This window comes from Passer montanus, unplaced genomic scaffold, assembly GCF_014805655.1.
Source record: "Passer montanus isolate IOZ18808 unplaced genomic scaffold, ASM1480565v1 scaffold47, whole genome shotgun sequence".
Lineage (NCBI taxonomy): Eukaryota > Metazoa > Chordata > Aves > Passeriformes > Passeridae > Passer > Passer montanus.
In genome coordinates this window covers 800,325-827,352 of record NW_024369596.1, presented here as the reverse complement: position 1 = coordinate 827,352, position 27,028 = coordinate 800,325, and the positions used below count along the sequence as shown (strand labels likewise).

At 51.7% G+C, this 27,028-nt stretch overlaps 1 protein-coding gene across 1 annotated transcript in view; it reads left to right on the top strand.

Annotated features, from left to right (window-relative positions):
* Positions 1-27,028, top strand: part of SIK3 (SIK family kinase 3) — a 70,504-nt gene that overhangs the window by 30,393 nt on the left and 13,083 nt on the right. Inside the window, exons 2-15 of the mRNA XM_039722033.1 lie at positions 5,744-5,860; positions 7,086-7,149; positions 12,727-12,888; positions 17,904-18,028; positions 18,279-18,402; positions 19,089-19,207; positions 19,545-19,655; positions 19,778-19,921; positions 20,471-20,551; positions 20,662-20,771; positions 21,219-21,372; positions 21,986-22,141; positions 22,844-22,914; positions 25,862-26,005. Coding sequence (XP_039577967.1) covers positions 5,819-5,860; positions 7,086-7,149; positions 12,727-12,888; positions 17,904-18,028; positions 18,279-18,402; positions 19,089-19,207; positions 19,545-19,655; positions 19,778-19,921; positions 20,471-20,551; positions 20,662-20,771; positions 21,219-21,372; positions 21,986-22,141; positions 22,844-22,914; positions 25,862-26,005 — 1,607 coding nt within the window. The 5' untranslated portion in view covers positions 5,744-5,818. The remainder of the gene's footprint in view (positions 1-5,743; positions 5,861-7,085; positions 7,150-12,726; positions 12,889-17,903; positions 18,029-18,278; positions 18,403-19,088; positions 19,208-19,544; positions 19,656-19,777; positions 19,922-20,470; positions 20,552-20,661; positions 20,772-21,218; positions 21,373-21,985; positions 22,142-22,843; positions 22,915-25,861; positions 26,006-27,028) is intronic.

Here is a 27,028-nt window from a genome sequence, read left to right as displayed (position 1 = left end):
GCAGAGCTCCCGAGGAGCACACGACCTGCAGCAGCCCGGAGCTGACGCTGTGTTTCTATCACAGCCGTGTGTCCATATGCCAGAGTGCCTCTGTGTGAGGCTCATACACATATCTGCAGTGTGCTTCCTTATCCCTGTGCTTTTCCCCCTTCTCCGATGCAGTTCTGGTCTCTGCTGCTGGAGTTCTCCTGTGCAGCTCTGGTATCTGCTTACAGGAGTGATTTTTGCCCCTCCAGCAGCTGCTTAATCCAAACAGGCCGTGTTCCCGAGCTTCCCAAGTGTTTGTGGCAGGCAGGAGCAGCTGGAAGTGTTGTTCCCTGCCAGCCCCTCTGACAGCTCACGTTGTCAGTGGACAGGGAGGAGGGGGCTCCTTTGCTCACTGCAAATGCAGGAGGAATTGGGGTGGATGAGCCTGCTCCAGGTTTATTTGTCTGTTCCAGACACCCTCTCTGGTGACAGCTCTCCGTGTGGCTGCAGTCTGCCATGTGCCCTCGGGGTGACACCTCCATCCATGGCAGGGGACACCCAGGGACTGCTTACTGAGCGTTTTCCACGAGGAATCTGGAGCAGGAGGACTCCCCGGGACAGTTCTAGGAAATGTCTTGCTCCCAAATAAACATGTTGATTTTCTGAATGCAGTCGCTTTGCCGGTGCCATCTGTTGGCTCCCATTCCATGGAGGAGATCCGTGCTGATTTACAGGAATGCCACTGCCATAATTACACTTTTGCAGTGATCACTGATCAGCCTGAGCACATGGGCTCCTCTTGGAAGAAGTAGGGGTTTCTGATTTTCACTCAGGCCACTGCAGAAACAACTGAACTAAAAGGGAAAAGGTTGTTTCTTTATGGAATGATCACTCATGCAAGAAATTTTATTTATCATTGCATTGTAATTATATCCAAGCACATGCATGGCATGAAGGAACAGATTTTAGCCCAGGCCAGGGTCTCTGGCTTGTTCCTTTGTTCACAGCACAGAAATAAAAGGAAGCAGTGTCCCATGGCTCCTTTCCACTGAAAACAGACCGTGCTTCCCCCTCTTTCTCTCTCAGAGCCTTTCCAAGCAGCTGGAGCAGAGCAGGGCACAGTGGCTGTCCTCTCCCTGCCCATCCGCCTGGGCACCCAGCAGCTCATTTCCCTTCCTGTTGGCAGGGCACTGTGGATTCAAGGAAGTCTGTCTGGATTGTTATCCACACTCAGCTGAGAAACAAGATGTCCACATGAATTTTAACTCCTGCAAGTTGATATTCTCCTCTCTTCCATTCCAAGCCTTGTGCCTTGTTTCAGAGCCCCTCACCTTGGCATGTTTAGCTCTGCTTTCTGCCACATTTGAAAATCTGGTATCTCAGAGCAAAGAAGGAATTTATAATGTTGTTTATGTTACACTTTGGGAACTTTAGGAGACTCCTGTGAGTTTGAGAGCAAGAATTGTCAGTGCTGGGCTGAAGGAAGTGGTCGGTGCTCAGGGCAGAGGGGCAGCCCGGGCTCCTCCCTGTCAGATGCCCTGGATGTCTCTGGATGCCCTGGATGTCTCAAAGCCCTGGCAGGGGCTCGGAGACCCTGGCAGGAAGCCAAAGACACCTGGAAATTCGATCTTAACTCATGGAGCAAATTGCCAACCTTATATGAAGAATTACAGGCCACAAAAGTTTAAGTAGTAGCAATCACAGGGTGAAGGAAAAATTTTTGGAGCACTGTACAGGGGGGTTTTGTATGTTGTACAGGGGGGTTTGGAATTCTGTCCATGGGGGTCAGGAGTCCCAAGATGGAGGGATTTGGGCGTGCCCTGTTCTTCTTGGACCCTTTCTTCTCCTTGGCATCCATGTTCAGGATGATGTTGGCACGTGTGGATTGGTTCATGGTGAAAGTGCACTTGCCAACAAGGGCGAAAAGTATTGGAAATTAAAGGTAAATATCTTATATGTAGTTTTTACTATTAAAGAGACAACCGCCCCGTGGGCAGGAGAGAGTGCCCTTGGCTGTCTTGCTGATCAGACCTCGGCTGGACAGACAGAAAAACTTTGTAGACAAGGAACAATAAACTCAACTGAAGACCAAAAGCAAGAGTCCAGACTCCTTCTTTGAGAGCACGGCCTGCCCAGAACCGCCTTTTCCCGTGCTGGGGCAGAGACAAGTGACAGCCGACCCCGGCACCTCCCCAGGAGCTCACATCTCTGGGCATTCTGGGGTGACTGAAGCCCCTTGCTGCCTTCCATCCCTCCTGACATCCATGGGATGTGCTGGCACAGGGATATCTGGGTGCTCCCTTTTGGCATTCCTGAGTTTCAGTACCCCTCCTTCCATTTCCCAGCTGCCCCTTCTGCTTTCATGTGGTTGGAATTTCCACTCCTGCCCACAAGGCTTTGCCTTGTGCACATCCACTCAGCACAGCTTCAGGCTCACAGGAATCACAGAGTGTTCAGCTCAGGTGCACCAGGAGAAGAAAAACCTGGAAAAGCAATGCATTCTCCCAAATTTGCCCTGAACCAGGACAATGAGCCACCTGCAACCTGCAGCTGTCACTTTGAGCACCTTACCTGCTCTCCACCAATTGTTTTTAGCAACTTGTCATTTCTCCCAAGCAACAATTCCTTCCCCAAATTACTGGTGCAAGTTTTACTTGGATGCAAGAAGGAATAAATGAACTGTTTACAAGTGGCAGGAACATTTTGTTAATTGGTAGCAGCATGCATGCTCCAGGCTTGGCATTTATCCTCCTGCCTGTAAGCTTCATTAACTCCTGATAAAAGAATAGTTAATTTCTCAGACTCCTTTTTTAGAGTATTTCATTGTTTGAGAATTTAGATCATGGTTTTCTTCTACTTGTGCCTGAATTTTCACTTTACTGTATGATGTTTAGTCTTCCTCTCTATTTTATGTGGTGTTTGTAAGCATGAGGGAATGCACTCAGTTTTGGGGTTTGGAGCTTATTTTAACTGAAACTTACTCTTTTTGCATAAGTAATTATATATATATGTATTTGGAGATAGGGCAGTTATTGCCCTGGCAAGGATTTTATCATAAAATATGAAGGTTAATTTTCATGTGCTTTAGATTTTTCCCTTAAAGATCCTAAAGATCCTTTTTTTTTGGCTGTTTTTCTCCAATTTATAATCTCCAATAAATAAATAATAAAATAAAGGACTGAATTCATTGTGGCCATCCCTTGGGCTTTAGATGGAGTCGGTGTGGCTGGTGCAACACAAGGACCTCAGCCAGTCCCTTTTCTGTTGAAATCCCAAATCATCTTTCAAGGGGAGAATATTAGCCAGCTAGGAAATGCAGGAATGGAGAAAACAACCTGGTCTGTTCTGGAAAACCTTTACACCAGTCCTTCCCTCCGGAAAAGTAGTGATTCTCCAGAAGAGCCCAAAGAGCAAAGCCCTGGAACAGACCATCTGCAGCTGCCCTGCTGCAGAGCCCCGGGTGGAACAGCAGCCCCCTGAATTCCCTGCGTGTCCCTGCTGCCCAGAGCACAGGGGATTTCCTCCTTCCCCCCTCGCAGGGTCCTGAGGAAACTCTGCATTTCCTGAAACCAGAGCACGAGGTGGTTTCCCCAGGAATTTTCAGGAGACTTTTGCCTTTCATGCTGCATCAGTTGCTGGAGGCATTTGTGTGGAATGAAAACATTTGGAAGAAACCCTTTCAGGTCTCTCCTCCCCATAACTGCTGAGGGTGGGTTTGGGCTTGGGGCTGCTTGGCTGAGCTGGGGATGAGGTCCTTCTCAGGAAGAAGAACATCTCCTGAGTGCTGTTGGTCTGGCTTTGCTCCCCATCCAGGTATTGTGTGTCTTGTGGGTGTGGAGTTTCACTCACCACGTGTAAATCCCATAGCGTCACCAGGATCCAGGGGAGGTGGCAGCCTGGTCCTTCCTGCCCAGGGTTATCAGGGAAAACCAGAGGAATTCAGTTCTGTTGTGTCTGGCCCTACTGACCAAGTTGGGTGCAATCAGATGCTCTACATGCCCTGAACTTGGCTGAGAGTGTCAGCTCGAGCCATATAATTAAGCTGGGAAATGAGAGTTCCTTAGAGCAAATATAGAGCTGGGAATGAGTAAGGAGCTCAGGAATACTCCAGATCTGTGGATTTTCATTTACGTCTTTGGGCCTGAAAATGACTCATGTCTCTGGGTAGACATCTTGGCTTTGCTCTCGGAGGAAGCGTCTCTTAGCTTTTATGTGTATTTATGCTCAAGCTTTACAAAAGCCCGTTCTTGCAGGAAAACCTTGGGTGAAGAGCATGTGGAGAGTGTTTCCCAATCCCCCCCCGGGTCTCTCATCTCTCCCAGCCCTCTCCTGAGCGCCGTGCAGGGATCCCTGCGGCGCGGCTCCGCGCTGGGCTGGTCCCGGCGCTCTGCACCCCGTTAGTCACAGCCCCGGTGCCTGGCAGCCCCTGCTGCCGTTTCACCCCGTGCCTGGGCTGCAGCCCCCTCCTGCCAGCAGCTCCCAGCGCCGAGTGCCAGACCTGGCTGCCGTTCAGCTCCCGCTCCTGCTGGAGGAAGCATGCTCAGTGACTTGGAAGGCTGGAAGCGTTCCTGCGCTCTGAATTAAAGGTTTCAAATGAAAGAAACAGCTTATTGTACTTGGGTGCCTTTTCGGGATTCTGCTGGGCTCTGCTCACATGCAGGGCGGTTATTGCTCTGGCAGGGATTTGATCATAAAATATGGGGCTTAATTTTCATGTGCTTCAGATTGTTCCGTTAAAGAAAGATTCCCTTAAAGGATCTGAACTGCTTTTGTTTGGTTGTGTGCGTGCCTGTGAGAGCATCCCTTAGCCCTGTCCTTGGGGCTGGCACCAGGAGAGGGACATGTGTTTGGGTCGTGTGCCCCTGTGGGCTTGTGCCCGTGGTCCTGGCACGCTGCCGTGCACAGAGCACTTTGTCCTTGTCCCCACTGAGCTCTGGGGTCTGGGACAAGCCAAGCATTTCTGTGTCAGATCTTTCTGGCTGTGCATCCTCAGCGGTTTTCGTGGCAGTGCTGCTTTGCATGCCCTTCCCCAGGCCTTTGCATGATTCTTCAGCCTTCCTGGGCAGGACTTGTGTAAATTAGGCTCTCCAGCACAGCAACCAGGAGATTTGTAGAAGCAGTTCTTTTCCCAGGGAGAGCCCTCTCTGAGTGGAAAACCTGCTGGGGGATGGGAACTCATCCCACAAATCCTGAGACTGGAGCTGCTCGCTCACAGGGGTGTTTCGTGGTGGGCAGGAAGATACTAAAGGCTGAAATTTGATTTAGAAGCAGCAGGGCAGATGTTCCTCTGCCAGGCAGAGCAGCTTGTTCTCTCAGCTGTTTCCTCCATCAAGGTTTCACTCTGCCTTTTCTCTCCCGTTCATCCCGGTGTTCCAGAAAAGATTCCTGTCCTTCCTGTGTGTGGATGAAACAGGGTGCCCAGTGGACTTGAGGACGGGTGGTTCTTAGCACAGAAGTGTCTCCATGTTTGGAGTCTGGTGGCTCTACAGTCCATGCCCAAAGGAGCTGGGAGCTGCCAGCAGCAGGGAGGTGGAGGGAGAATCTTGGAGACTGGAGAGCAGCTGACTGGAAGCACTTAGATTTGTTTAAACTCCATTAGTGTAGCGTTACAGAGCACTTCTGGTTTAAAACAGATAAATAAACACCTCCATTGTTAGAAGCCTGACACTACCCCCCATTCCCATCCCTGCTGGGGTTTATCAGCCCTGGTGCAGGGAGCTGCTGTGTGGATAATGCTGCTGGGTCAGTAACTTCTCTTCTGTTTCCCCTCTGCCAGGTTGCGATAAAGATCATTGATAAGACTCAGCTGGATGAAGAGAACCTGAAGAAGATATTTCGAGAAGTTCAGATCATGAAGATGCTTTGCCACCCACATATCATCAGGTTGTACCAGGTAGGAGCATTCTGCCATGGAGGTGCCATCCCTTGACCCCACACTGTGCAGTAGCACTTCCTCCAGAGCTGTCCCTCCATTCCTTCTGCGTGGAGCTGGGAAAGCCCTCTATGTTCTCAGGGCCTCCAAGTGCTTTGATTGGAGGGGCAGGGGGAAAGTGTAGCTAATCCTTCTCTTTCTGGGACACCATGCTTCCTCTGTGGGCTGGCCTCCTGCCACTTGTTTATGGCCATTGTGTGCTTCTCAGTTTCCCAGTTGAAACCGGATGCAGGTTCCCCTTCTCCCTTTAAGGGAGGGAGTAAATCTCACCCGGGAGCAGGACTGAGCTCTCCTCTCCCTGCCCAGCTCCCTGTGGCCCCCAGGCCCTGCTGATCTGCTCAGCCCTTTCCTGGAAGGGGATCAATACTGGCAGCAGACCTGCTTTTGAATATTGTTTGCAGACTTCTTTTCCAGCTTGTTTGACGTTTTTTCTGTCTGCAAACAAAACCCCCAGAGGCAGAAGCCATGTGGTCTGCCCTTTACACAGGTAAAGGTTGTGCCCCTCTGTGAGGAGGGTGCAGCAGAGTGATGGGAGCAGAGGCATAAGGCACTCTGTTTCCCATCTGTGCTTGAGAGATACGAACATTTATTTGGACTCCAAAGAGTTAAAACTGAGTGGAAGTGACAGAGGTTAACGTTTAGTTCCTTTGGCCAAACCATGTGTGAGATGCTTACAGGGACTGTGGCACTTTCAAAATACCCAGGGAGTGCTTCTTTGCAAACTTACTCCTTAAACCTTTCTTTTGAGCCAAAAAAACTTTTTAAACCTGTTTCATTCCATGTAAAGCTTTCGGTGTGATACTGAAGAGGTGACACTTGGGGCTTGGCTTCTTTAGGGTGGGAGAAGAGCAGAGTAGCAGCCCTGAGAAGTCTGTCCCAGGCTGCTGGAACAGGGCGAGACCTGGGAGCAAATGCTAAAGGGAGGGGAAACAGAGCAGGAGGAGGAAGGTGCAGGTGAAGTGTAATGTGCAGTTACAGATTTAGTGTTTGAAACTTGCTCTTTCATCCTTACTGTCCCCAGTTCCCGTCATCCCTGCACATGGCTCTGGGAAGCACGGGAAGGTTGTAGTTTGGGTTTGATGAAAGCAGTTCCCTGTGTTTCAGAGGGAATAAAGGTGGTTTTAGAGCTATTTCTCATTGCACTCAGCAGTCTCCTTATGTGTCACTTCTCTGTCCTTGTGTGCAGGTTATGGAGACGGAGAGGATGATTTATCTGGTGACAGAGTATGCCAGTGGAGGGGAAATATTTGGTAAGTACATTTATTGCATTCTTTAATCAGATAATGCACTTGGTCAACTACAGTAAACTGAAAATAGCCACCCCACTCTCTTGTTTCAGCCGAGAGGTGCCCTTCAGCCTGCAAACTTTCCATTGACAAGAGGAGTAAAGGAGTAAATGAGACCAACCCGGTGGAAAAATAACCCCATAACCTCTGTTTCTTCTTTGGGTTTCATTGACAGGTGGTGCTGCTCCTCTTTCGTGCTCACTTTGGGATTAAAGATCTTGGGAATAGTCATGCAGTTGGATCTTAGTGTTGCTGAGTGCTTTGCTTCCCAGCAATTTATATGAACCTTGTTGGTGATAGTGGAACTGTTGGGATGTGTCAGTAGCTTTCAAAGAAACAGGCAGTCCTGCAGTTCTGCTGGGTTTTGTGCTCAAAACCATGTGTTGTCTTTTCTTTTTGATATCTGATGTTATCTTAGCCAGCGTTGGTTACATTCCTTCCAAGCACCATTGTCCCGAGAGTTTTGGCTGAGTGTTCTTGACCACAGGAGCTGTTCCTGAAAGGGAAAAAAGTGTCTGTGCAGCACAACTGAAAGAGCTGAAAGAGCTGTTGGCTGACTTATTCGTTTGTTTGGTGAACAATAGCAAAACTTATAGGAACAGGAATTTACTTATAGACTGGAATTTTGTGCTGGGTGACAGAGTCGGGATTTTGCAACACTGGTCTGTACTGGCTTTGCCAAGATGAGCCTCCAGAAAGGGGGAAAATCCTCTGTGCTTGAATTAGCTTCAGTCAAGGAAGTGAGGACAGTCACACGTGGCCTGTCAGCTCCTGGGAACACTCCCCCTGTCCTCGTCAGTCATTGCAGAAGATTCACTTTTGATTTTACTTCTCATTTCTCTGGAGGAGAAGCTGAGTTGTAGTAAAAGACGAAGCTTTTAGTGAAGCAAGAGAAGCCCCAAATGAGGGAAACTAAAAGCTGAAAAGCGCTGCTTTCCAGCCACTACAAACTGCCACCAGTTCCTCAGTACCTCTTAGATGGTTGCCATGGCTTCTTGTCAATATTGCCCATGTCCTTTGGATTTCTCCCTGAGAAGGTGACAGCCGAAGGGGAAGCAAGTGACAGCTGATGTTTGGGAAGTGTGGATTGCCTGGTGAAAAACTGACTTGCTGAGCCTTCCAGTTGTTTATTCAAATATGAATCATGGTGCTGGACACACTCAGCAGTTCCAAAGGCTTGTGAAATTCACCTTCCCATGCATAGCGAAATCACCTGCACATGTCCTGGAGTTGGCTTGGGTGTGTATCACCACAAAAAAGAATAAATCTCTTTTTACTTTTTCTCCCTCTTCTGTTGAATTTGGCAGGGATGGGCTCATCTTTTTTTAAATCCAGAGCTATGTGCAAGCTCACATACAAACTTGGAATGAATTCTTTGGTTACAAAAATAGCCTTCTGCGTGAGTCGAAGTGAAAACCTAATTGCTTTCTGAAAGATTTTCTGCTGTAGTAAATTCAGCTCATTAGCATGGCTAATTTCCATGTTGCTGCCCAGCATTTTATCCTCACTGATAGCTGGGAGCAGCCAGCTCTGTAATAGCGTGAGGCTTCTGCAGACCCAAGCCAGGAGGTCCTGCCTCTCTACCAGGTTTTGAGGATTTTTGGGCACTGCCCTCAGTGCGAGAGCAGAGGGGGGAAAACTCAAGTCTCAGCTTTTTGTATTCAGAGTTTCCTGAGGAGCCATTAAGACTTTGTTCTAACAGCGGAAGCAATTTGCAGGGAGGAAGCAGGAGCCCATTCTGGGGAGGTTTCCTTGCAGTCCGTGCATCTCCAGCGCTGAAGGGTCTCACGTCCTTGGAGGAGACAAAGTCGATGGCAGCGTGGGCAGCCAGGCTCTCCTCTTGGGTAAAACCTCACCTGCACGGTGCCTGTGCTCAGTGCCTGTCCCTCCTGGGGCAGCTGGGCTTGTTGGGAAAGGCTGGATGTGCTGCAGGGATGGTGTGTGGGGTGTGTGGGCAGTGCAGCCACTGTCACCGTGCCTCCTGCTGGGCACGGGGGTTCTCTGTGGAATGGGCCTGTGCTGAGCCTCTTCTGTCTTCTTTTTGGTCATGTCTTAACACCTGCATGATGTAGGCTTTAAAGTGTAGTGCTGGAGGGTAAGGGGGGCTGACAGCTGTGGTGTTCTGGGTGCCACATGCCCTGAGTGCAGCCCCTTAGAACCAGAGTTGCAGCATTGTGCCATTGTGAACTGCAGGTTTTTGTAAGGAACACATCTTAAAGTGCTTCTCTGATGCTTTCAGGACTTCCTAAGGTTTAAACAGCCCCAAAGACTGTCAGGATTTCCCAGGCAGTGCTCGGGGTCAGAGCTCTCAGCTCTAGAGCGATGGTTTCTCAAACGGCCGCGGTCAGTCAGGGCTGTCCGTGTGTCTGGCCTGTCCCTGCCCGCCAGAGCTCCGCAGGGATCCCAGCCCAGCACCTGGGAGGGCTCCACCACCTGCTTATCCAAGTTCCAGTAACAGGGCTGAGCGCTCCTCCAAGCTGTGCCCTGAGAGTCTTTGATTCGTCTCTTACTGGAAATGGTTTGATAATTCGCTTTGTTTGCGTAGCGGCGCGCAGGGACCAGGACAGGCCTTGGGTTTGCTCTGGGCTCCAGCAGCCAAATGTAAATTGTTATTTTTGTCCCTGTCCGTGTTTTGCGTGTGGTTGGGTCAATGGTTTGACATTATGAAGAAATGAATGTCTCCTTTTAAACATAGGGTGGTCTCTGTTCCAGGTCCCTCGAGTGTCCTTTTTTGAGGTCAGATGGAATATAGTCTAAAAATCTGGTTTGCTTTCAGCTGTTTACTATGAAAACTGTAAATAATCTGCAGTCCTCACTGACGGAATATGAGTTCTTGGTTTATTATAAGAAAAAAATCACAGGAAATTTAGAAAATTATCATCTGGTTGATGTGGTTACCACGTCTGCCCTGTCTCCCCACCGCCCGCCCGCTTGTCCGGAGCACGGTGAGCCTGAACTGGGCAGACACATTAAAGTGTTGTGGTGCCTGTCTCTAGAAGGTCAGACTGCTTCTGACATCACAAGGTCACCAAATTCACTGGAAATGTGACTTAATCCCCCACACAGAGGAGATGTGAAGCTTCATCAGCGTTTGTTTTCCAGACAGAAAGCAGCTTAAAAGCACGAGGCGTCTGTCCAGAGGCGGGGAGTGGAAACTTGTGTGTCAGGGCTCTCCGAAGCAAAGGTGACTCTTCCCCAGTGTAGGATTGGATTGTTTTTTAACACAGAGAGCAGCGTCAGGTGCTTGATGTAAGCAGGGAGAGCAGTGAGTGATGTGTGCAGCGGTTGTGCAATGAAGTGATGCATTCCTTCCCCTCTGGAAGGCACCCAGAGGAGCATGGCTGTGCACGAGCAGCGCGGTGACGCCGGCACAGCCCGGCCAGGCTCTGGGTGCTCTGGCACGCTCAGAGCAGGGTGCTGCTCCCAGCTCAGCACTCAGGCCAGCTCTGTAACCCCCACTGCACGGGAGGTTTGTGCAGACTAAGCTCGCAATGGTTAATTTTGGCATACAGTTGCCCTTGGTGGTATGTGAAGTATTCTGTAGCCTCATTGTTTCTGTCCTTCCTCTGGAGCTGGTGCAGAAATGTCAGTGGGCTCGGAGCGCGGTGCCTACGTGCAGAGCCTGGGCCTCTGCTCCAGTTCTTCACCAAAAGTGAAATTTCATGCCTAACCTAAAAAGGGCTTTTTGCAGCCTAAGCAGGGCTGGCTGGGCAGAGGAGCAGCAGTGTTTTCTGGGTGAGGGGCACGGGGCAGGGGTGCCCCAAGTGCCAGCACTGAACGCAGGTGTCACCGGCTGTGGTGAACTTGGTTTGGGCAGAAATACACTTAGGAAAGCCTTGCAGAAAGACACCTGCTGCAGTAGCTGGGTTTGCTTTCTTGCCTGCAGGAGAATTGCTAAAATATTTCAGAAATTGTTGAGAGATTGGATCCTCGTCCTTTGTTTCCAGGGCACTCGCTGCATGGACAGGCTGCCTCCCAAATCCCAGTGCAGCAGAAGGTGTGAATGACCTTGTTTAGGAGCTGAGCTATTACCTGTTGATCAGTGGCTTAAATTGGAGCAGCCCTTGCTGTGCTCTGCTGTCAGTCTCCTTAGAGTCACAGATTTATGACCATGCAAATGCCTCGATGAAATATGACGGGGCAATTTGAGATGGTGACTTTGCTTTGCCCAGAGAGCGAGCTGAGGGTCAGATTTGACTTGGTGATGGTTTTCCTTCTCCAGCCCTGGTTCAGATTTGCTTACAGAATAAGTTTATCCGATGAACAAGAGTTAATTGACAAGTTCTTTGAAAAACACCTCGAGTCTGTTGCACAACATGAGTGGGCAAAGGCAGAAGTAGGTTGCTGTGCAGTCAGGAGCAGCACAACTGCTTTGATGGATCTTGGTAATTAGTATTTACTGCGAGTCAATTATGTCACAGGTATTTTAATGAATGGGTGACTGGGGAAAAACACCACCACCTGATGAGAAACCTGCACAAGTGATTTATTGTTATTATTTTCAAGAACAGATATCTGTATTGAGCCCCCAGTTTAATGGAGTTTAGGGAGGGAGGGAGGGATGTGAATCATTTCATCCTAATTTTGGCCAGAGATGTTTTGAGGCCAACTCAATGGCCCAACCAAGGAGTTACAACCTCCTGAAGTGAGGCTGCCTGTCTCTTGCCTGTCCATCCCTGCTTGTGGGACAGTGACAAGTGGCTTCTGTGAGCCTGGTGCTTCCAGGTTTGAAGTGGATTGAACTTCAGCTGGGTCACTGCTGTGTGCCTGCCTTTGTGATCTCTTGGAGAGGCTTTTCCTGTCCGTGTGTGCAGTGCTGGCTTCCAAGGAAAGCCCAGCTGGCAACAAACACTACCTTTGAGTGAGAGTACAGGCTTTCAGCAAAATATTTGGGAGCGCTCAGATTTCCGTAGCGGAGGCCAGCTCCATTTTTGTAATGAAATGCTTTCTTGGATTTCGCAAGGATGTCGATGCACAGAGAGGGAGGATGTCAAATCCCTCCTGCAGCTGCTGGTAGCTGTGCTGGCTGCCGAGCTGAGGTGAGCAGCTGCTTGTGGCTGTGACTACCTGGGAGCTCGCTGGTTCCAGCAGAGTTATCTTGGAGGCATGTTAGACCAAAGACACATTTCCTGTGAAAAACCAGGGGGAAGGAAGAATGGCACATGGCCAGGAAGCTGCACCTCTCGAGGTGATGTGGTACCAGGCTGGGGGTCTGACTGAGGGCAAAGGCTGGAAAAGCTTCATTTTTATTTTGATGCAGAAAAAGATTTTAAAACCTTTGCCCTTGTGTACAAATCAGTTCTGATTTTCCAGGCATCCCCTCAGCTGTCCTCTATATAACACTAATTTCAAAGCCTTTCCCTCAGAGCCAGCCCAGGCAAGGACTGGTTGGCAGCAGTGTGCCCATCCTGCTTGTGCCTCTGCCTCTGCTGCTGGAGCTGGAAACCACGCAGTGCCCCTGTTGTTCCCACCTCCCCAGCTCTCTCCACGAGCACCAGAAGGCCCTGTGTCCATAACCCTGTGTTGTCCTCCACCTCACAGATCACCTCGTGGCCCACGGGCGCATGGCCGAGAAGGAAGCCCGGAGGAAGTTCAAGCAAATCGTGGCTGCTGTCAACTTCTGTCACTGTCGTAACATAGTCCACAGGGATCTGAAGGCAGAAAATCTCCTCCTGGATGCAAACCTGAACATCAAAATAGCAGGTGAGCTAAGCTGAGCGGTGTGGGAGGAAGGCAGCTGCTTTCAGGAGTTAATAAATGTAGGCACTGGCTGCTTCCAGGTATTCAGGGAGAAGGAAACGCGGTGCAGCTAAAGGAAGCTTTGGATTTCTGTGTGGCCTGCTGCCCAGAGCTGGAACTGCCAGGTTGTAGCCAGGAGATTTATACCTCCCTTCAAGTAGTGCAAAGTAAAAGAAGAAGGGAAAAAAGGCAGGTTTGGCTTCCGAGGCTGCAGACACTGCAGCGTTCACTCCTCTGGGTGATGGGTGAGACAGACACCAAACTGACCTTGTTCTGAGTCCTGCTGCTGGTTCAGGGCTTCTTCAGAGCAGGTAAGGCTAGGGGAGAGAGCAGGAATGGCAAAGTAGGGGTGACAAGGTGGATGGTGGAGCAGTGAAGGGGAAGCTGCGCTCCTGGAATCGTTCTTGATGAGGTGTGACAGAGCCAGAGTGGCCTCAGTGCTTTGGGGCTTTATTCCCTGCAGGGAGAGAAGCTCAAGCAGCTGAACACACAGGCCCTCACTTTTGGGTGGTGGGATTTTTTTGTCACTAACTGCCCTTCCAGAGAGCTTCTTCCCTGGTTGTTTCTGTCCTGACCTAACACAGAGCTGCATGTCTGTGATGCTCTGACCATGAGACTGAGCCTTGCCTCGTCTCTGGGGGCACTGACTAGGCTTGGCTTTATTGGGCTTGGTGGGATTATGACCAATTGCACCAACGAGATTTAACACTTAAGAGTTGGACTCAATCCTCGTGGGTCCTTTTTAGTTCAGAATATTCTGTGATTCTGCCCTGGTCGTCTCATTTCATGGGCTTTGGAAGAGGTAGATCTTGTACTCAGCATTTAATTCTCCCAGAGCCTAGAGCACAGCAGAGCACCTTTAGAAAGCACTTGCTTGCTCCCTCTCCCAGCAGACTTCCTGGGTGAGATGGTTGTCTTTTGCAAGGGTTTGTGACTTGATTTTTTTTTTTTAAGTGCTGAGGGTTACAAAACTTTTCAGTCTGAGCAATTTTACTTGTGGGACGTGGGAAATACTCCTCTGTCTAGATAGCATCTTGAAGAAAGGAAGCAGTCTAGCTCATTGTTGCTGCTCTCTCGTGTACCATCCTGAGGTGTTAGATTAGAGCTCAACACTCGGCTTGTGGTGAAATCATCAGCAATTTCTTGTGCTTCCCTCACACTCCATCTGTGAGGAGGGAGTGGGGAAGGAATAGGAAGGAGAGATGGACTTCATGGACTTCCCTCTGGTGCTTAACAGTGTGAGCCATGTCCTCCTTGACACAGGGATGATAACCTGCTCCTCACTGTTCTGGGAGCAGGAGATAAGTGACAGACAGAGTGATGCAGCAGGAGTGCAGCTCCTTGGAGTGGGAGTGGAGGGGTTGTGGAGCTCGGGGAGAGGCTGCTGGGGAGGTCTCTGAGCAGCATTTCTGGTGTTCCATGCAAAGGCTGCACTAATGGTTTGAGGCCATCTTGTGTTCACGGGAAAAATCCGCTCAGGGTGGAGGGGGAGGGTGCCTGGAAACAGCGAGAAGTTAAAAACTAACCCAGGTGGAAACTGGAATTCAGCTGGATTTGCTGGAGAAATGTCCACATGAGCAGGCTGAGAAGCTCTGGAAGTTGTGGAAACCTTTTTTTTTTATCTGAGGGAGTTGGAAACTATTTTCCTTCCAAATCTGTGCTCCCAGAATGACTCCAGGAGATAGTCCCCACCCTGGTGGTGGCAGTGTTTGCCTTGGCAGGAAGATGCTGTAGTGCTTTGAAAAGTAGCCTGGAAAAGCTGATTTATGGTATAGGATTTTCCAAGTATTAAGTTTTCTCCCTATAACTCATCAATTACAACTTGACACCAGTTCTTCCATTGTTTCAAGAGAAAAAAAAAGAAAAAGTGATAGCAACAGATCTGCTTCACAGCAGACCTCCCAGGAGAAATGCTACAGAAATGCTACAGAAATCCACTGGTGGAGAACCAGCTGAACCTTCACTTACTGGGCCAAGCCCTTTAACTGTGTCTCACTCAAACTTTGGAGCTTTCCAGACTCTGATCAGTGCAGCTTTTCTGGCACTTTCTGCCTGACATCCATTTGCAGCTTGAAATGCCTTGCCTGGCACTCGGCAGGTGGCAGCTCTCAGCCCCGGGGTGGGCAGTGCTGCTGCTCTCAGGGTGGGCACTCTGTGGGTTGGGGTTTCAGTGGTTGCTGCCCGCTGTTTTTCCGTAACCAGCGCGATCCCGACGCTGTGACCCTCGCTCTCATTTTTCCCATGGATGCTTTTTCTCCAGTGTACCTTCTCAGAGGCTGAGTCAGTAGCTGCTGGCACTGCGTTCCCTGTGCTCCCAGCCGGAGAGTTCAGCCAGGAGTTGATGATTGCTAAACACCCCGGCCTTCCCGGGTATGGTTTCGGAGAGGAATCTGATCTATGCATCGCTTTGCATTCGTCTGCAGCAGTCAGCTGCTCCTTCCCCTCCTGAGGATCAAATCCCTGTTGGGCACAGACTGAAGCCACTCCCTGAGCTCCGCTCCAAGGAAACTTGAGGGACTGGACCCACTGTTTTGTAGCAGAGATGTTTATTTTAAATATTTTCCCTGTATCACATCATTGTGACTCACCTTGCTGCTCAAAAATGCCTCTTTCCCTCTGCATCTGTTTGTGGAATGTGACCTGATTGCTCCCTGAGGATTTGGATTTATGCATTTCCTTGGCCATAGATTTTAAGAAAGTTTATTTAAGTTGTAGTTTGTGTTTTTGTTTGGTTTAGATTTTGTGCTTAGTTGCTCCGGGGTTTTCAAGTCCTCCCGTGAACTTTCTTTGGGTTTTTAAAGCCCTGCTGTTTTCCCCAGCCTTGACCTCAGTCCCGCAGCGCAGGTGGGATCTGGGAGCTGTTTCCAGCCTGGGAGCAGTGTCCCTGTAGAGGATCTGCTGGCTCCAGCTCCCTGCAGAGCCCAGCAGCCTGCCTGCCCTGTGCCAGGAGGGGCTGGGCACAGCAGCATCCCTGCCCAGGGAGAGGTTCCACCCCAAGAGCCGGGGCAGCCGCGGGCCGAGCGCACAGCTCTGGGACCCGCTGGCCCCGTTCCCTAAGGACAGACCCTGAATTTCCCCTTCTCCCCACCTCCTGTCCCTGTCCAAAAGAGCTGTGAATCCCTGGATGAATTTCAGCACGATGGGGAAGGGTGAAGTTTCCCAGCCGGCCAATCTGCAGGAAGCAGAGCAGGGTGCAGGAGGCAGCTGTTGCGTGTCTGTTCCGAGGCTGCGGTGCTGCCAGCTGGCATGGCACAGCCCTGGAATGGCATGGACCTGGAATGGCACAGCCCTGGAATGGCACAGCCCTGCCCCTGCTGCTGACACTCGCTGTGACCTGTGCAGCAGAGTGGGGAGCACCTCGGGCCTGTCACCTGAGCAGGGCTGGAGCTGCTCCCGGCTGTGCACTCCTTGGAAAATACAGGTGGTTCCCCAGGGCCCGCTCGTGTACTTACAAGGACAAATAAAAGTAACTAAGCTAGGATAACTTGCTCAATATATGGGAAGTGCCAAAATTCCACAGTCATAAGGAGTTTATGTCTGAAGCTGATACAAATGCTGTGTGTTGGGAAATACATCCAGTGCTGCAGCGTTTATTGCTGGCTCCGCTGGCTGTAACTCAGGCACTTGTTACACATCCTGCTTTGAACGTGAGACAGCAGCTCAAAAGCTTGCAGAGGTGGAAAAGACAATTGTGCAGCTGTGTGCTATTTCCCTGGAATTGTCCTCCAAAGGCTGACTGGAGGTTTAGATGGCTTCACTGCCAACAGTAAAAACCCAACGGGCATGTAAGTGCCTTGTTTGGATTCCACAGTACCTTTAAAGAACATTTACCATCTCTGCTCTGTTTGGAGCAGCCTGGTGTGTACTCCAGGTGTTTCCACAGAACAGGCTGATCTAGGTATTCTCCACGTGCATAAATCATCTCCACAGTGGGAATTTCCTCCCTGCAAAGGGACAGAGAGAAGGAATTTGGCTGTGCCCCCCTGGAGCTGAGCTGGCAGGAGCAGTGCCAGGTGGGCTGCTGGGTTCTGCAGACGCCGTGCAAAGGAGGAGAGGAGTCACCTGAAATTAGGTCATGGAAAATCCTGTAAGGAGAACAGCAAGAGGGAGCATGGACTCACCAATTAGTGCATTCTGGGGAGCGCTGGTGGGATTTTCCTGCCTCTGGCACAGAGCTGTTGGCATCACTGGTGATCCTCACTTGGAGGTCAGTGTGGAACTGGTAGTTAATTGGTAATTAACTGGTAATATTGGGTAATCTTAAATGTGTTAGAAAAAAAACAGGTAGACACCTCGGAACTCCTCTCTGGGACTGTGATTCCTTCAATTCAGTTGTGGAGAAAAAAAAGGAGGAATACTTAGTGAAGATTCTTTCTTTTTACAAGAACCAGCTCCCTTCTCTTGGATCCAGATTGGTTTCCTTGCCCTTTGCAGTGCAGGTCCCAGCTGTGAGCCAGGGGAGGCAGATTAATTAACAGAGAATGCCATTAGTGCCCACGTAAGCTGATGGTTGGCTGCCTGCGAGGTGAAGACCTTTCTCTTTCAGGATTTGTTATTTGCTCTTGGTGAAGGATTTGACTCTGTTGTTGGAGCTGCCCACTATAACCCTGTAGTGCTTTCTGGAAAAATCAGAATTCCCGTTCTTTTTCCCTTTGCACTCTGTCCTTGCTGGCACTGCCCAGAGCTCAGGGCACCATGGAGGTTTGGAGTCGCCCCCCCTGGAGGTGTCCAAGGAAAGACTGGACATGGCACTCAGTGCTCTGGGCTAGTGACAAGGTGGGGATCGGGCACAGGTTGGACTTGATGACCCTGGAGGTCTTTTCTAACCTCAGTGACTGCATTTCCAGTGTCTGTGTACCAGTTACCCATTACAGGATGGTACGTGACCTTACCAGACTCAGCAAGTTTCTGAAATACCATTTGTTCAGGGCAGTTGGAGTGAATCACATTCCTCTCATCGGTTCTCTTTGTTCTTTCAGATTTTGGGTTCAGCAACATCTTCACCCCTGGCCAGCTCCTTAAAACCTGGTGTGGGAGTCCTCCCTATGCTGCTCCAGAGCTCTTTGAAGGCAAGGAGTACGATGGGCCAAAGGTTGATATTTGGGTATGTGATGAGCCTCTTTCTCTCTGACTTTGATGTGATTTTTGCTCTGTTTGTTTGGCTTTGCTTCCTGAGTGCTCTGTACACGTCTTGGAGAAAAGCCCTGACACAGCAAAAAGCCTTTTCCAAAGAAACATTTCCAGAGCCGCATTCTGGCTCCTCCATGCTGCATTTTCCCTGTGGGGAGGACGCCTTGCCCAGGGATGGATCGTGGCTGGGTCTGGCGCTGCTGACGGCTGTGTTCTGTGTGCAGAGCCTCGGCGTGGTGCTGTACGTGCTGGTGTGCGGGGCGCTGCCCTTCGACGGGAGCACGCTGCAGAACCTGCGCGCGCGGGTGCTCAGCGGCAAGTTCCGCATCCCCTTCTTCATGTCCACAGGTAAGGGGCCACTCGGGGCTTTCCACTACACCTCCCTCAGCTTCTTGCAGCATTATGGGGCAGGAATTTCCAGCAGCAGTTCCATCAGAGATGAGTGTTTGTGTCCCGCTACTGCAAAAACACTTTAATAATAAATCTTGGGTGTGAGAAGTGTGATTAATTTTCATTTAAAATCAGCCTAACAAAGAGTCACGTGTAGGTACTCGGTTGCCTGCTGTCAGGTTAAGGAACAATTTTGCGTGGAGTTTCCCAGCTGAAGAGTTCCTTGCTTGCTGTCTTATCTGGGGAAGAGGTTCTCTCCATGCAGAAAATTCTGCTTAAATATGGAGCTTCCAAACCAAACTTAGATCCCAGCCTAAACAGGAGAGCCTCAGCAGTCCCTCTTGGTGACAGCACAGCTGTGGAGTGGAGAACATGCTCAGGACCCTTTGCTCTCCACCTCCAAAAGCCACTCACATCAGGATGGGGAGGGACAGGGTGACAGGGCTCTGTGTATTCAGAGTGGCTTCCCTCCTCCCTAGCACAGGGGAGTCGGTGTCTGCAGCAGTGAGGCACGCTGGGGACCAGCAGGTGCAGAGGAGAAGCAGTGTTTCTGTGAGGTGACTCCCCAGAGGGGAGTTTGGAAAGGGAACACTGCAGCAGCCGTGTCCCTCCCCGTGGGTGACCCGGCCTCTCTTCCCTGGCAGAGTGTGAACACCTGATCCGCCACATGCTGGTGCTGGACCCGAGCAAGAGGCTCTCCATGGAGCAGATCTGCAAACACAAGTGGATGAAGCTGGGGGAGGCTGATGCAGAGTTTGACAGGGTGAGCAGCAATGAGCAGGGTCTGCTCAGTGACTCAAACGAGCTTTGGGCACGTGGTGCTGCAGTGTTGGTTCTGTTCTTCGGGAACACTCATTCCCAGGCATGGCCTTTCCCTTTTCTCTGTCTCCTGGCCTTGCTCTCCACATCACTCCTTATCTGTGTACATTTTTGTATCTTCCCCTGTGGCACTGGGAGCTTGGGGCAGAGGATTTCGGCTCGGTTGCCATCAGACCTCACGCCAGCTGCAGCCAGAGCCCGGTGCTTGGGCTCTTGGGAGCGCTGTGACTCATCAGTGTGCCTTTGGGAATGTCAGCTCTGACTGTGCTGTGCCCTCACAGCTGATAGCAGAGTGTCAGCACCTGAAGACCGAGAGGCAGCTGGAGCCGCTGAACGAGGACGTGCTGCTGGCCATGGCGGACATGGGGCTGGACAAGGAGCGCACGGTGCAGGTGAGGCCTGGCGCGCCCTGCCTGCTCCTCTCCCTGACACACGGCTGCTTTTGTGGCAGCAGAGTATGAAATGCATTTCATCACTGCCCAGGAGGGAGTGACCGCTCTGCTTTGCCTTGCAGTCGCTGCGGGCCGACGCGTACGATCACTACAGCGCGATCTACAGCCTGCTGTGCGACCGCCTCAAGCGGCACAAGAACCTGCGCATCGCGCCCTCGCCCAGCGTCCCGCGCACCGTCACCTTCCCCGCCTCGGCCAGCATCCAGGTGCGTCCCCTCTGCCACCCCCTCCAGCCCTGCGGGGCCACACTCCCTTACCTGCTAAACTCGGCCTTGCTCGCGGCTGTCCACGCCCTGGCTGGAGTGGCAGATGTTCCTCGTCTGAGGGTTTGGTTTGTGCTTAGGGTGCCCTAGTTCTGAGCTTAGGAACAGTTTGTGCATTGGCTGAACATCCTTCAGTCATAACATCATCAGACAGTCTGCTGCTCGCTCAGTGACAGAGGGGAAGGAACTGAGGGGGTTATTGGGAGCTGCAGTTCCCAGCCCAGGGCTGCTGTGTGATGCTTCCTCCCCACCTTGTGCTGCTGATGGAGCAATGAGCACTTGCTTTGGGAGAGAGGAGGGAAGCAGAAGAGATGCTGACCCTGCCTGAACAGAAGGAAGGGGGGTAAATGACACAACCTCTTGAGAATAAACAGCTGTTCACTGGCTCCAGGGTCACCTCCATGTTCCAGGTGCTTAGGGCTGGTGTTAATCCAGCAGTGTTTGTAAAGCAATGCTGTGTTTGTGTCTTCTGACCCTGATCTCTCCACTCAGCAGACAGAACAGACAGGCAACACCATGAACATCAACGTGCCCCAAGTCCAGCTCATCAACCCTGAGAACCAAATTGTGGAGGTGAGGCACATCCCCATGACCCCTGCCAAGCTCTTTTTCTGGCTCACATCAAAGCCTTTCCTTTGATCCTCACGTTGCATTTCAACATCTCCAACGTTTGTCCTGCCCAGACTGATGGAACAATGAACTTGGACAGTGATGAAGGGGAGGAGCCATCACCCGAGGCTCTGGTCCGCTACCTCTCCATGAGGAGGCACACAGTGGGAGTAGCTGACCCACGGTGAGTACTGCACTCCAGCCTGGGCCTTCACTCCCAGCACGTGACTTTGGTCCTCCTGGGTGTTCCTAAAGGTGCCAGTCCCCCTGCAGAGGTTGGTCAGTATTTCAGATGGGGATGAGGTATTTCCTCCTGCCCTTCCTGATCAGCTCTGGGTAAGCTGTGCTTTGGTCAAGGCGAGTGTCTCACCTGAGCTGCACTGCTGTCATGTCCAAGGTGGAGTTTTTGTGATAAATGCCATTGAGGTTAATGCTCAAGAGCTAATTCTGCCAAATCTCAACATGGAGGGGAAAAAAGGGACAAATGAAACCAAAGAGTGGCTTGGCTGCTCTTTGTCGCCATTTTCCAGAAATAAAAGAAGCTTTTTGTGAAGGGAAGCTGGGTGTACTGGGTCTGTGAGGGGTTTCCTCACGTCATGGCTAATTCCCCTCTCCAAATGTGATTGTCCAGGACGGAAGTCATGGAAGACCTGCAGAAGCTCCTGCCTGGCTTCCCCCGTGTCACTCCTCAGGCTCCGTTCCTGCAGGTGACCCCGAATGTGAACTTCATGCACAGCGTGCTGCCCAGGCAGAACCTGCAGCCCACGGGGCAGCTGGAGTACAAGGTACTGCCCAGGATCCCTGCTCTGCTCTGTGCCCTGCCAGCTGGGAGGGGTGTTTGTGCTCCCTCTGTTTGTCACTCCTTGGACTGCGTGAGCCTCAGGAATTAATCTCTTCATGTATCATTCCAATTGGCTCTCTAAAGTAGGTTTAGATCAAATATTAGGAAAATATTCTTTACTGTGAGAGTGGTGAGGCACTGGAACAGGTTGCCCAGAAAAGCTGCAGATACCCCATCCCTGGAAGTGTCCAAGACCAGGCTGGATGGAGCTCTGAGCAACCTGGGATAGTGGAAAGTGCCCCTGCCCATGGCAGGGCGTTGGAATGAGATGATCTTTAAGGTCCTTTCCAACCCAAACCATTGTGTGAAAAAGCTGAAGAATGAAAGAGCAGTGCAGTATGAAATTAATAAATGGGCTGGGGAGAAACAGAGCTGTGCTGCCTGGTTTTCAGCTAAAGCAGCATGCAGGGAGCTGCAGAGTTAAACCCTGCTCATCCCCTGCCCCGCATCCCTCGAGTCACTGTTGCCATCCCTGAATCCCAGAGGGCTCATCATCTCCTGCGGTGTGACGCGGGGCTGTGCCCGGGGTGGCTGACGGTGCTCTGTGTGTTTTGCAGGAGCAGTCCCTGCTGCAGCCCCCCACGCTGCAGCTGCTGAACGGGATGGGCCCGCTGGGGCGGCGCGCGTCCGACGGCGGGGCCAACATCCAGCTGCACGCGCAGCAGCTGCTCAAGCGGCCCCGCGGCCCCTCGCCGCTCGTCACCATGACGCCCGTGAGTAGCACAGGGGGCAGGGAGCTTCAGTCAGCCCCTCCCGCAGGCAGAGGCGGCTGTGCCCAGCTCACAGCAGGCCCAGCGCTGCAGGGATGCGCCTGCTCGCTGCAAGGATGTGCCTGCTCGCTGCAGGGGTGTGCCTGCTCGCTGCCCGCTCCTGCTCCCCTTGCAGGACTTGCTGTGCTCCTCTGGAGGTGGCAGGTGGGGCTGTGTGTTCCTCTCTGGAACTGATCTCGGGTTTCTTGCAGTCAGGGTGACCCCAAGAGTCCTTTTTTCCTAGCCCGACGGTCGAAGAAAGAGTTGGAATTCTTCGGCTTTGGTTCACATGGTTGTTTATTGTCTCTTATTTAAAACATTCTTTTTTGGACCTGCAGAGGTCTGTTTAGCAGGTCTGTCAAGGGCACACTGTAATGGTTGGTTTGTCCTTTGCTGATGCCACGGAGAAACCTCTGGTGTCGGTGTCAGGCGTGTTCTTGCTCCCTGGGTGCATCTGTGTCAATGAATTCTCCAAGCAGCAGCAGCCCTGCCCAGGCACTTGGACTGGGGGAGGAATGTTGGAAGGGGTTCTTGGCCAGGTTTCCTTGGTGCTGCAGAGGAGCCAGCACACACCCCTGTGGAAGCTTGTTTGGGAAGATCAGGTGTCCCCTGCATGGAGGGGACCGTGCTGGGTGTCCTCCTGAGCCGTGGCTGGTCTCTCCACAGGCTGTGCCAGCTGTCACCCCTGTGGACGAGGAGAGCTCCGACGGGGAGCCGGACCAGGAAGCTGTGCAGAGGTAACTCCCACTGTTAACATTTGCCCTTCCTACCTCCACGAGGCTCACCTTGGGCTGTTCCAGAGCTGATCCAAGCACAGCCACCTCATCAGGGCACCACTGTTGATTTTACAGCAAAGGCTCAACACTTCTCCTGTTCCTCTGGGTGTTGATTACTGTAGGCAGTTGCTCCTCTGGCACTACTGGGTGCTTGCAAAGCTGGATTCCCCTGAAATTGGTAGCTGATTGAGCACTAGGTTCTCCAGAAACTCTTGGAACTGCTAAATTCCTTTGCTTAGTGTGCACCAGCATGCCATCCACACTAACCTGCCAAGTGAGTGCCGAGGGATTCCCCTCCCTGCTGGGTGCTGGAGGTGGGAGAATCTCCTCTGTGGCCTTGGGTGCCAGTGCAGCAGCTTTTGTATCAAGACATGCAGTAAACATCCAACTCTGATGCCTCAAACAAAGTGAGCTTGCTGGAATTACGGGTACCTCTAGCTGCTAATTTTAGCATCAGGCCTTAAAATAGTCTGCTCCAATAAGGGAAGCATTATTAGCTCTCAGGCTGGGAACTTCTGTTCTCTGTGTCTGCTCTAAACACATTGTAGGAAGTGGGTAGAATGTGCTTGTACTTTCTCAGTCCATGAACACACTAACCATGGCCTTGCTAACATTTTCTTAGGAGCTTTTGCATAGTTTCTTCTCTGCTAACCAGCTGGGCACTACGTGTGGTGGGTGCTCCTGCTTCTTACCTCAAACTGGAAGAGCTTTCTGGATCCCCCTTTGTACAGGTCATCACCTGGGTAAGGGAGTGGCTCCTCAGGGGCTCACCAGGGTTCAGACTGGGGGTTGTTGCAGGCAGGGTGACACTGGGGTGGGTGCAGATCATGCTCCAGAGCCTTGGCCAGCTGTGCTCCTCTCAGTGCTCCCAGGGAACAGTGGGTGTGAGCAGTGACAGGCTGTGCACTGACACTCCTTTTGCATACCTCAGCCTGAAAAATCTACTTGTAGCCTCAATAATAGCTTGAACAGCCATTAACAGTTACAGTGCAGGACCAGTAATGTCCTCTGACAGCACCTCAAACAGCAGGTGGTCTTCTTGGCTGTGCAAACGTGATAAATCTCATCCTTGGCAAGGGGATGCCTGGACATCTTACCTGGGCAGATTTTCACTATTCTAAACCTGAAGGTTTCAGTTGAGCCTTAAAAGCATTAGCTCAGCTGGAAACATTTTGAAACCCCTGTGTAGTGTTTTGCAAGGCACTGAAATGTTCAGATCCCACTGAAAACCAAGTCCCCTTGGACTCAGAGGTCACTTCACTGCTCTCGACAGTGCTGCCCTTAGTTCTTTCACAGCACATGTTCTTCTTCCACCAGATGGCCTTGAAAAAGCACCATCCAGGTTGTGTGTTAACTTGTTCTCCACCCCTTGTGTTGCGACATGTCAGTAGTCATCAGAGGAGAGGGTAAATAGCATTAACATCAGGGACAGATGCAAATATTTAGCTTCTCAGAACACTGCCCCAAATATTCTGTTTGCAGCCACCAGTGAGCAGCTTTTGCCCTCCTTAATCTGACCTTGAAAGCAGAGCACAGTCTTCTCTCTGTTCCAGGGAACAGTCACATCTCCTTTGAGCTTTGGGAAACTTTCTTCCACCCGAAACGCTGTTAGAGCTCGTGATTGGATTGTTCCCTGGAGGGCTGAAATAAAATGATCTTACCAAACCACAACAGTAAAGCTCTTTGGGAACCTTTCCCTGTCTACATCAAATGATTCTTAAACAGCTAATGGCACGGGCTTTGGCGGGGCACCATGGCACTGTTAACCTGCTGCTTCTGCTTAAGTGGCTTCAGCAGCACAGAGGGGCTGCGTTTGGGCAAGTCTGTATTGCTGGCTGCTCTTTCTGCTTCCCGGGGGCAGGAGCTGGGTGAAAGAGCAGAGGTGAGGGTGTGCAGGTGTCACTGCCCGAGTGGTGCTCGGCCTGCTTACCGGAGCTGCTGGTCCACAGAGCACAGAGGGTTGAGCTCACCCAGCGGCCTTGAGCGGGCACAGCCTGGCTGCAGTGCCAGCCCTGGGCAGGGGTTTCAGCCCCTCTGTGCCAGCCCCACTGCCCTGGCTGGGGCCAGGAGCAGCAGGCAGGCAGCAGCTCTCAGCACTGCCTGGTCCTTCCTCACATCCTTGCTGGAGCAGAGGCTCCGAGTTCCCTTCCCCGGTCTTTGGGGGCTTTGCAGGAGACCTGCGGCTCTTTTCCAGTGCAGAGCAGGCTTTTGTTTAAGCTGTCGCCTCCCAGCTGAGGTGTGAGAGGCAAGCCCAGCCCTGGTGCTGGGGCTCCAGAAGGAGGAACCCTCTTGCTGCTCGGTTCCCGTTCCCTGCGCATCCCGGCCATTCCCGACTTCGAGCAGGGACTAGATGGCGCACTTGGACCGGGCTGGCACAGCCCTGCCTCAGCCCAGCCCTTCCTCGTGCTCCTCGCACCCTTCCCGTGCTGGGACGCGGTGGCCACTGCTGGTGGCCGGACCCGGGTGTGCCAGGGTGGCTCTGAGGAGCGAAGGCTCCCTGGCAGCAGCAGCTCTGCTCTGTGCCCAGCTCCCCCTGGGTGATCTGTGCCCTGGCTGCCCGGGCTGGGACACAGGGGCAGACCTGCTGTGGTGCCGTGAATGCCCGCTGGGGGCAGGTGGGTATTCCCAAAGGGACATACCAGCATTCCCCTTGAGCTGAAGCCTCAAGGAAGAGCAGACAGCTCCTCTTTCCTTCCAAGGCTGGCAGTGGAGCACCAGCAGCTGATACTCCACTTGTCCCCAGAGCACTGGGGAGCCAGTGCTGTGACAGGCATGGGCAGCGTGTCCATGGCATGTTCTGAGCACTGCACAAGCTTCTTCCTTCCCGTTTCCTCTGGGTTTTCTAACACTCCCTGTTTTCGGAGTACTCCCATCAGTCTCTTATAAAATGTGCTCCTGCTTGTTGCAGATACTTGGCAAATAGGTCAAAAAGGCACACTCTGGCCATGACCAACCCTACAGCTGAAATCCCTCCAGACTTGCAGAGGCAGCTAGGACAGCAGTCCTTCCGACCCCGGGCTTGGGCTCCACACCTGGGACCCGACCAGCACCGGTGAGTAACGGCACCGGCCGGCCGGGCAGCCTGCGCCAGGAGTCCTGCCCAGCTGGCCCTGGCATGGAGCACGGAGGACACCCCGCCGGCAGGGAGGGGTGAGGAGGAGGAGGAGGAGCAGGGACAAAGAGCAGACCCACAGAGCAGAGGGTGTCTGACCCCCTGCCTGCAGGGACCAGCAGGATCAGCTGGCTCTTCCCTCCAGTCCCGCTTTTGTGGCTGCAAGTGATTTGCTGGAATGGCTGCCATCACAGAAATATTGGGAATAAGCTATTTTTTGTTTTTAGAGGAAAGCTTTTCCCTGTGTAATGGTAGGCATCAAGGTAGCAGATTTGCTACACAACATTTTTGGAGGCAAATACAGGCAAAAGATTGCACCAAGAGTCATCCACAGCAGAGCTTAAAACCCTCACTGTTCTGCACCAGAGTTGTGTGTTCTGACTGCAAAGTCTCTGTGCAAAGCTCCTCGAGAGTAATTTCATTTCTCACCTGAACCCTTGATGGGAGTGATGTGAGAAAAGGAGTCTGGGTGGGGAAGGAAAAAAACCATCACAGTGTCTGGGAAAGAGGGAACTTTTGGACTGGATCTAAACACACTCAGGATGTGGGGGAGGGACAGTCCTGATGGAGAGGTGTTAATGTGACACAGTCCTTGTCACAGCAGTCAACCTGAGATGCTAATGCCACAGAGGGAGCTTAAATTCCTCTTAACAAAAAAAACCCTCCTAAAAAATGCTTGGAAGTGCCCTGACACCTCAGTGCTGGGAGCGAACCAGCTGCAAGCTGGAGTTTGCTGCCTCTTGGGAAAGCAGTGGCTGCCAGGCCAGGCTGGTGCTGCTGTTCAGCCCCTCAGGCTGCTCACAGTGGCAGACTTGACAAAGCCCTTTTTATTGGAGCCAGAGACCTGCTGAGCTGAGCACTGATGTGATCAGCAGGGACAGGTGAACTCTGAGCAGGCTGAGACAGTGCTAGTGCCACGCTGGAGCTGGAAACCAAGATAAGCACCTCTCTGCCCTCAAGTTA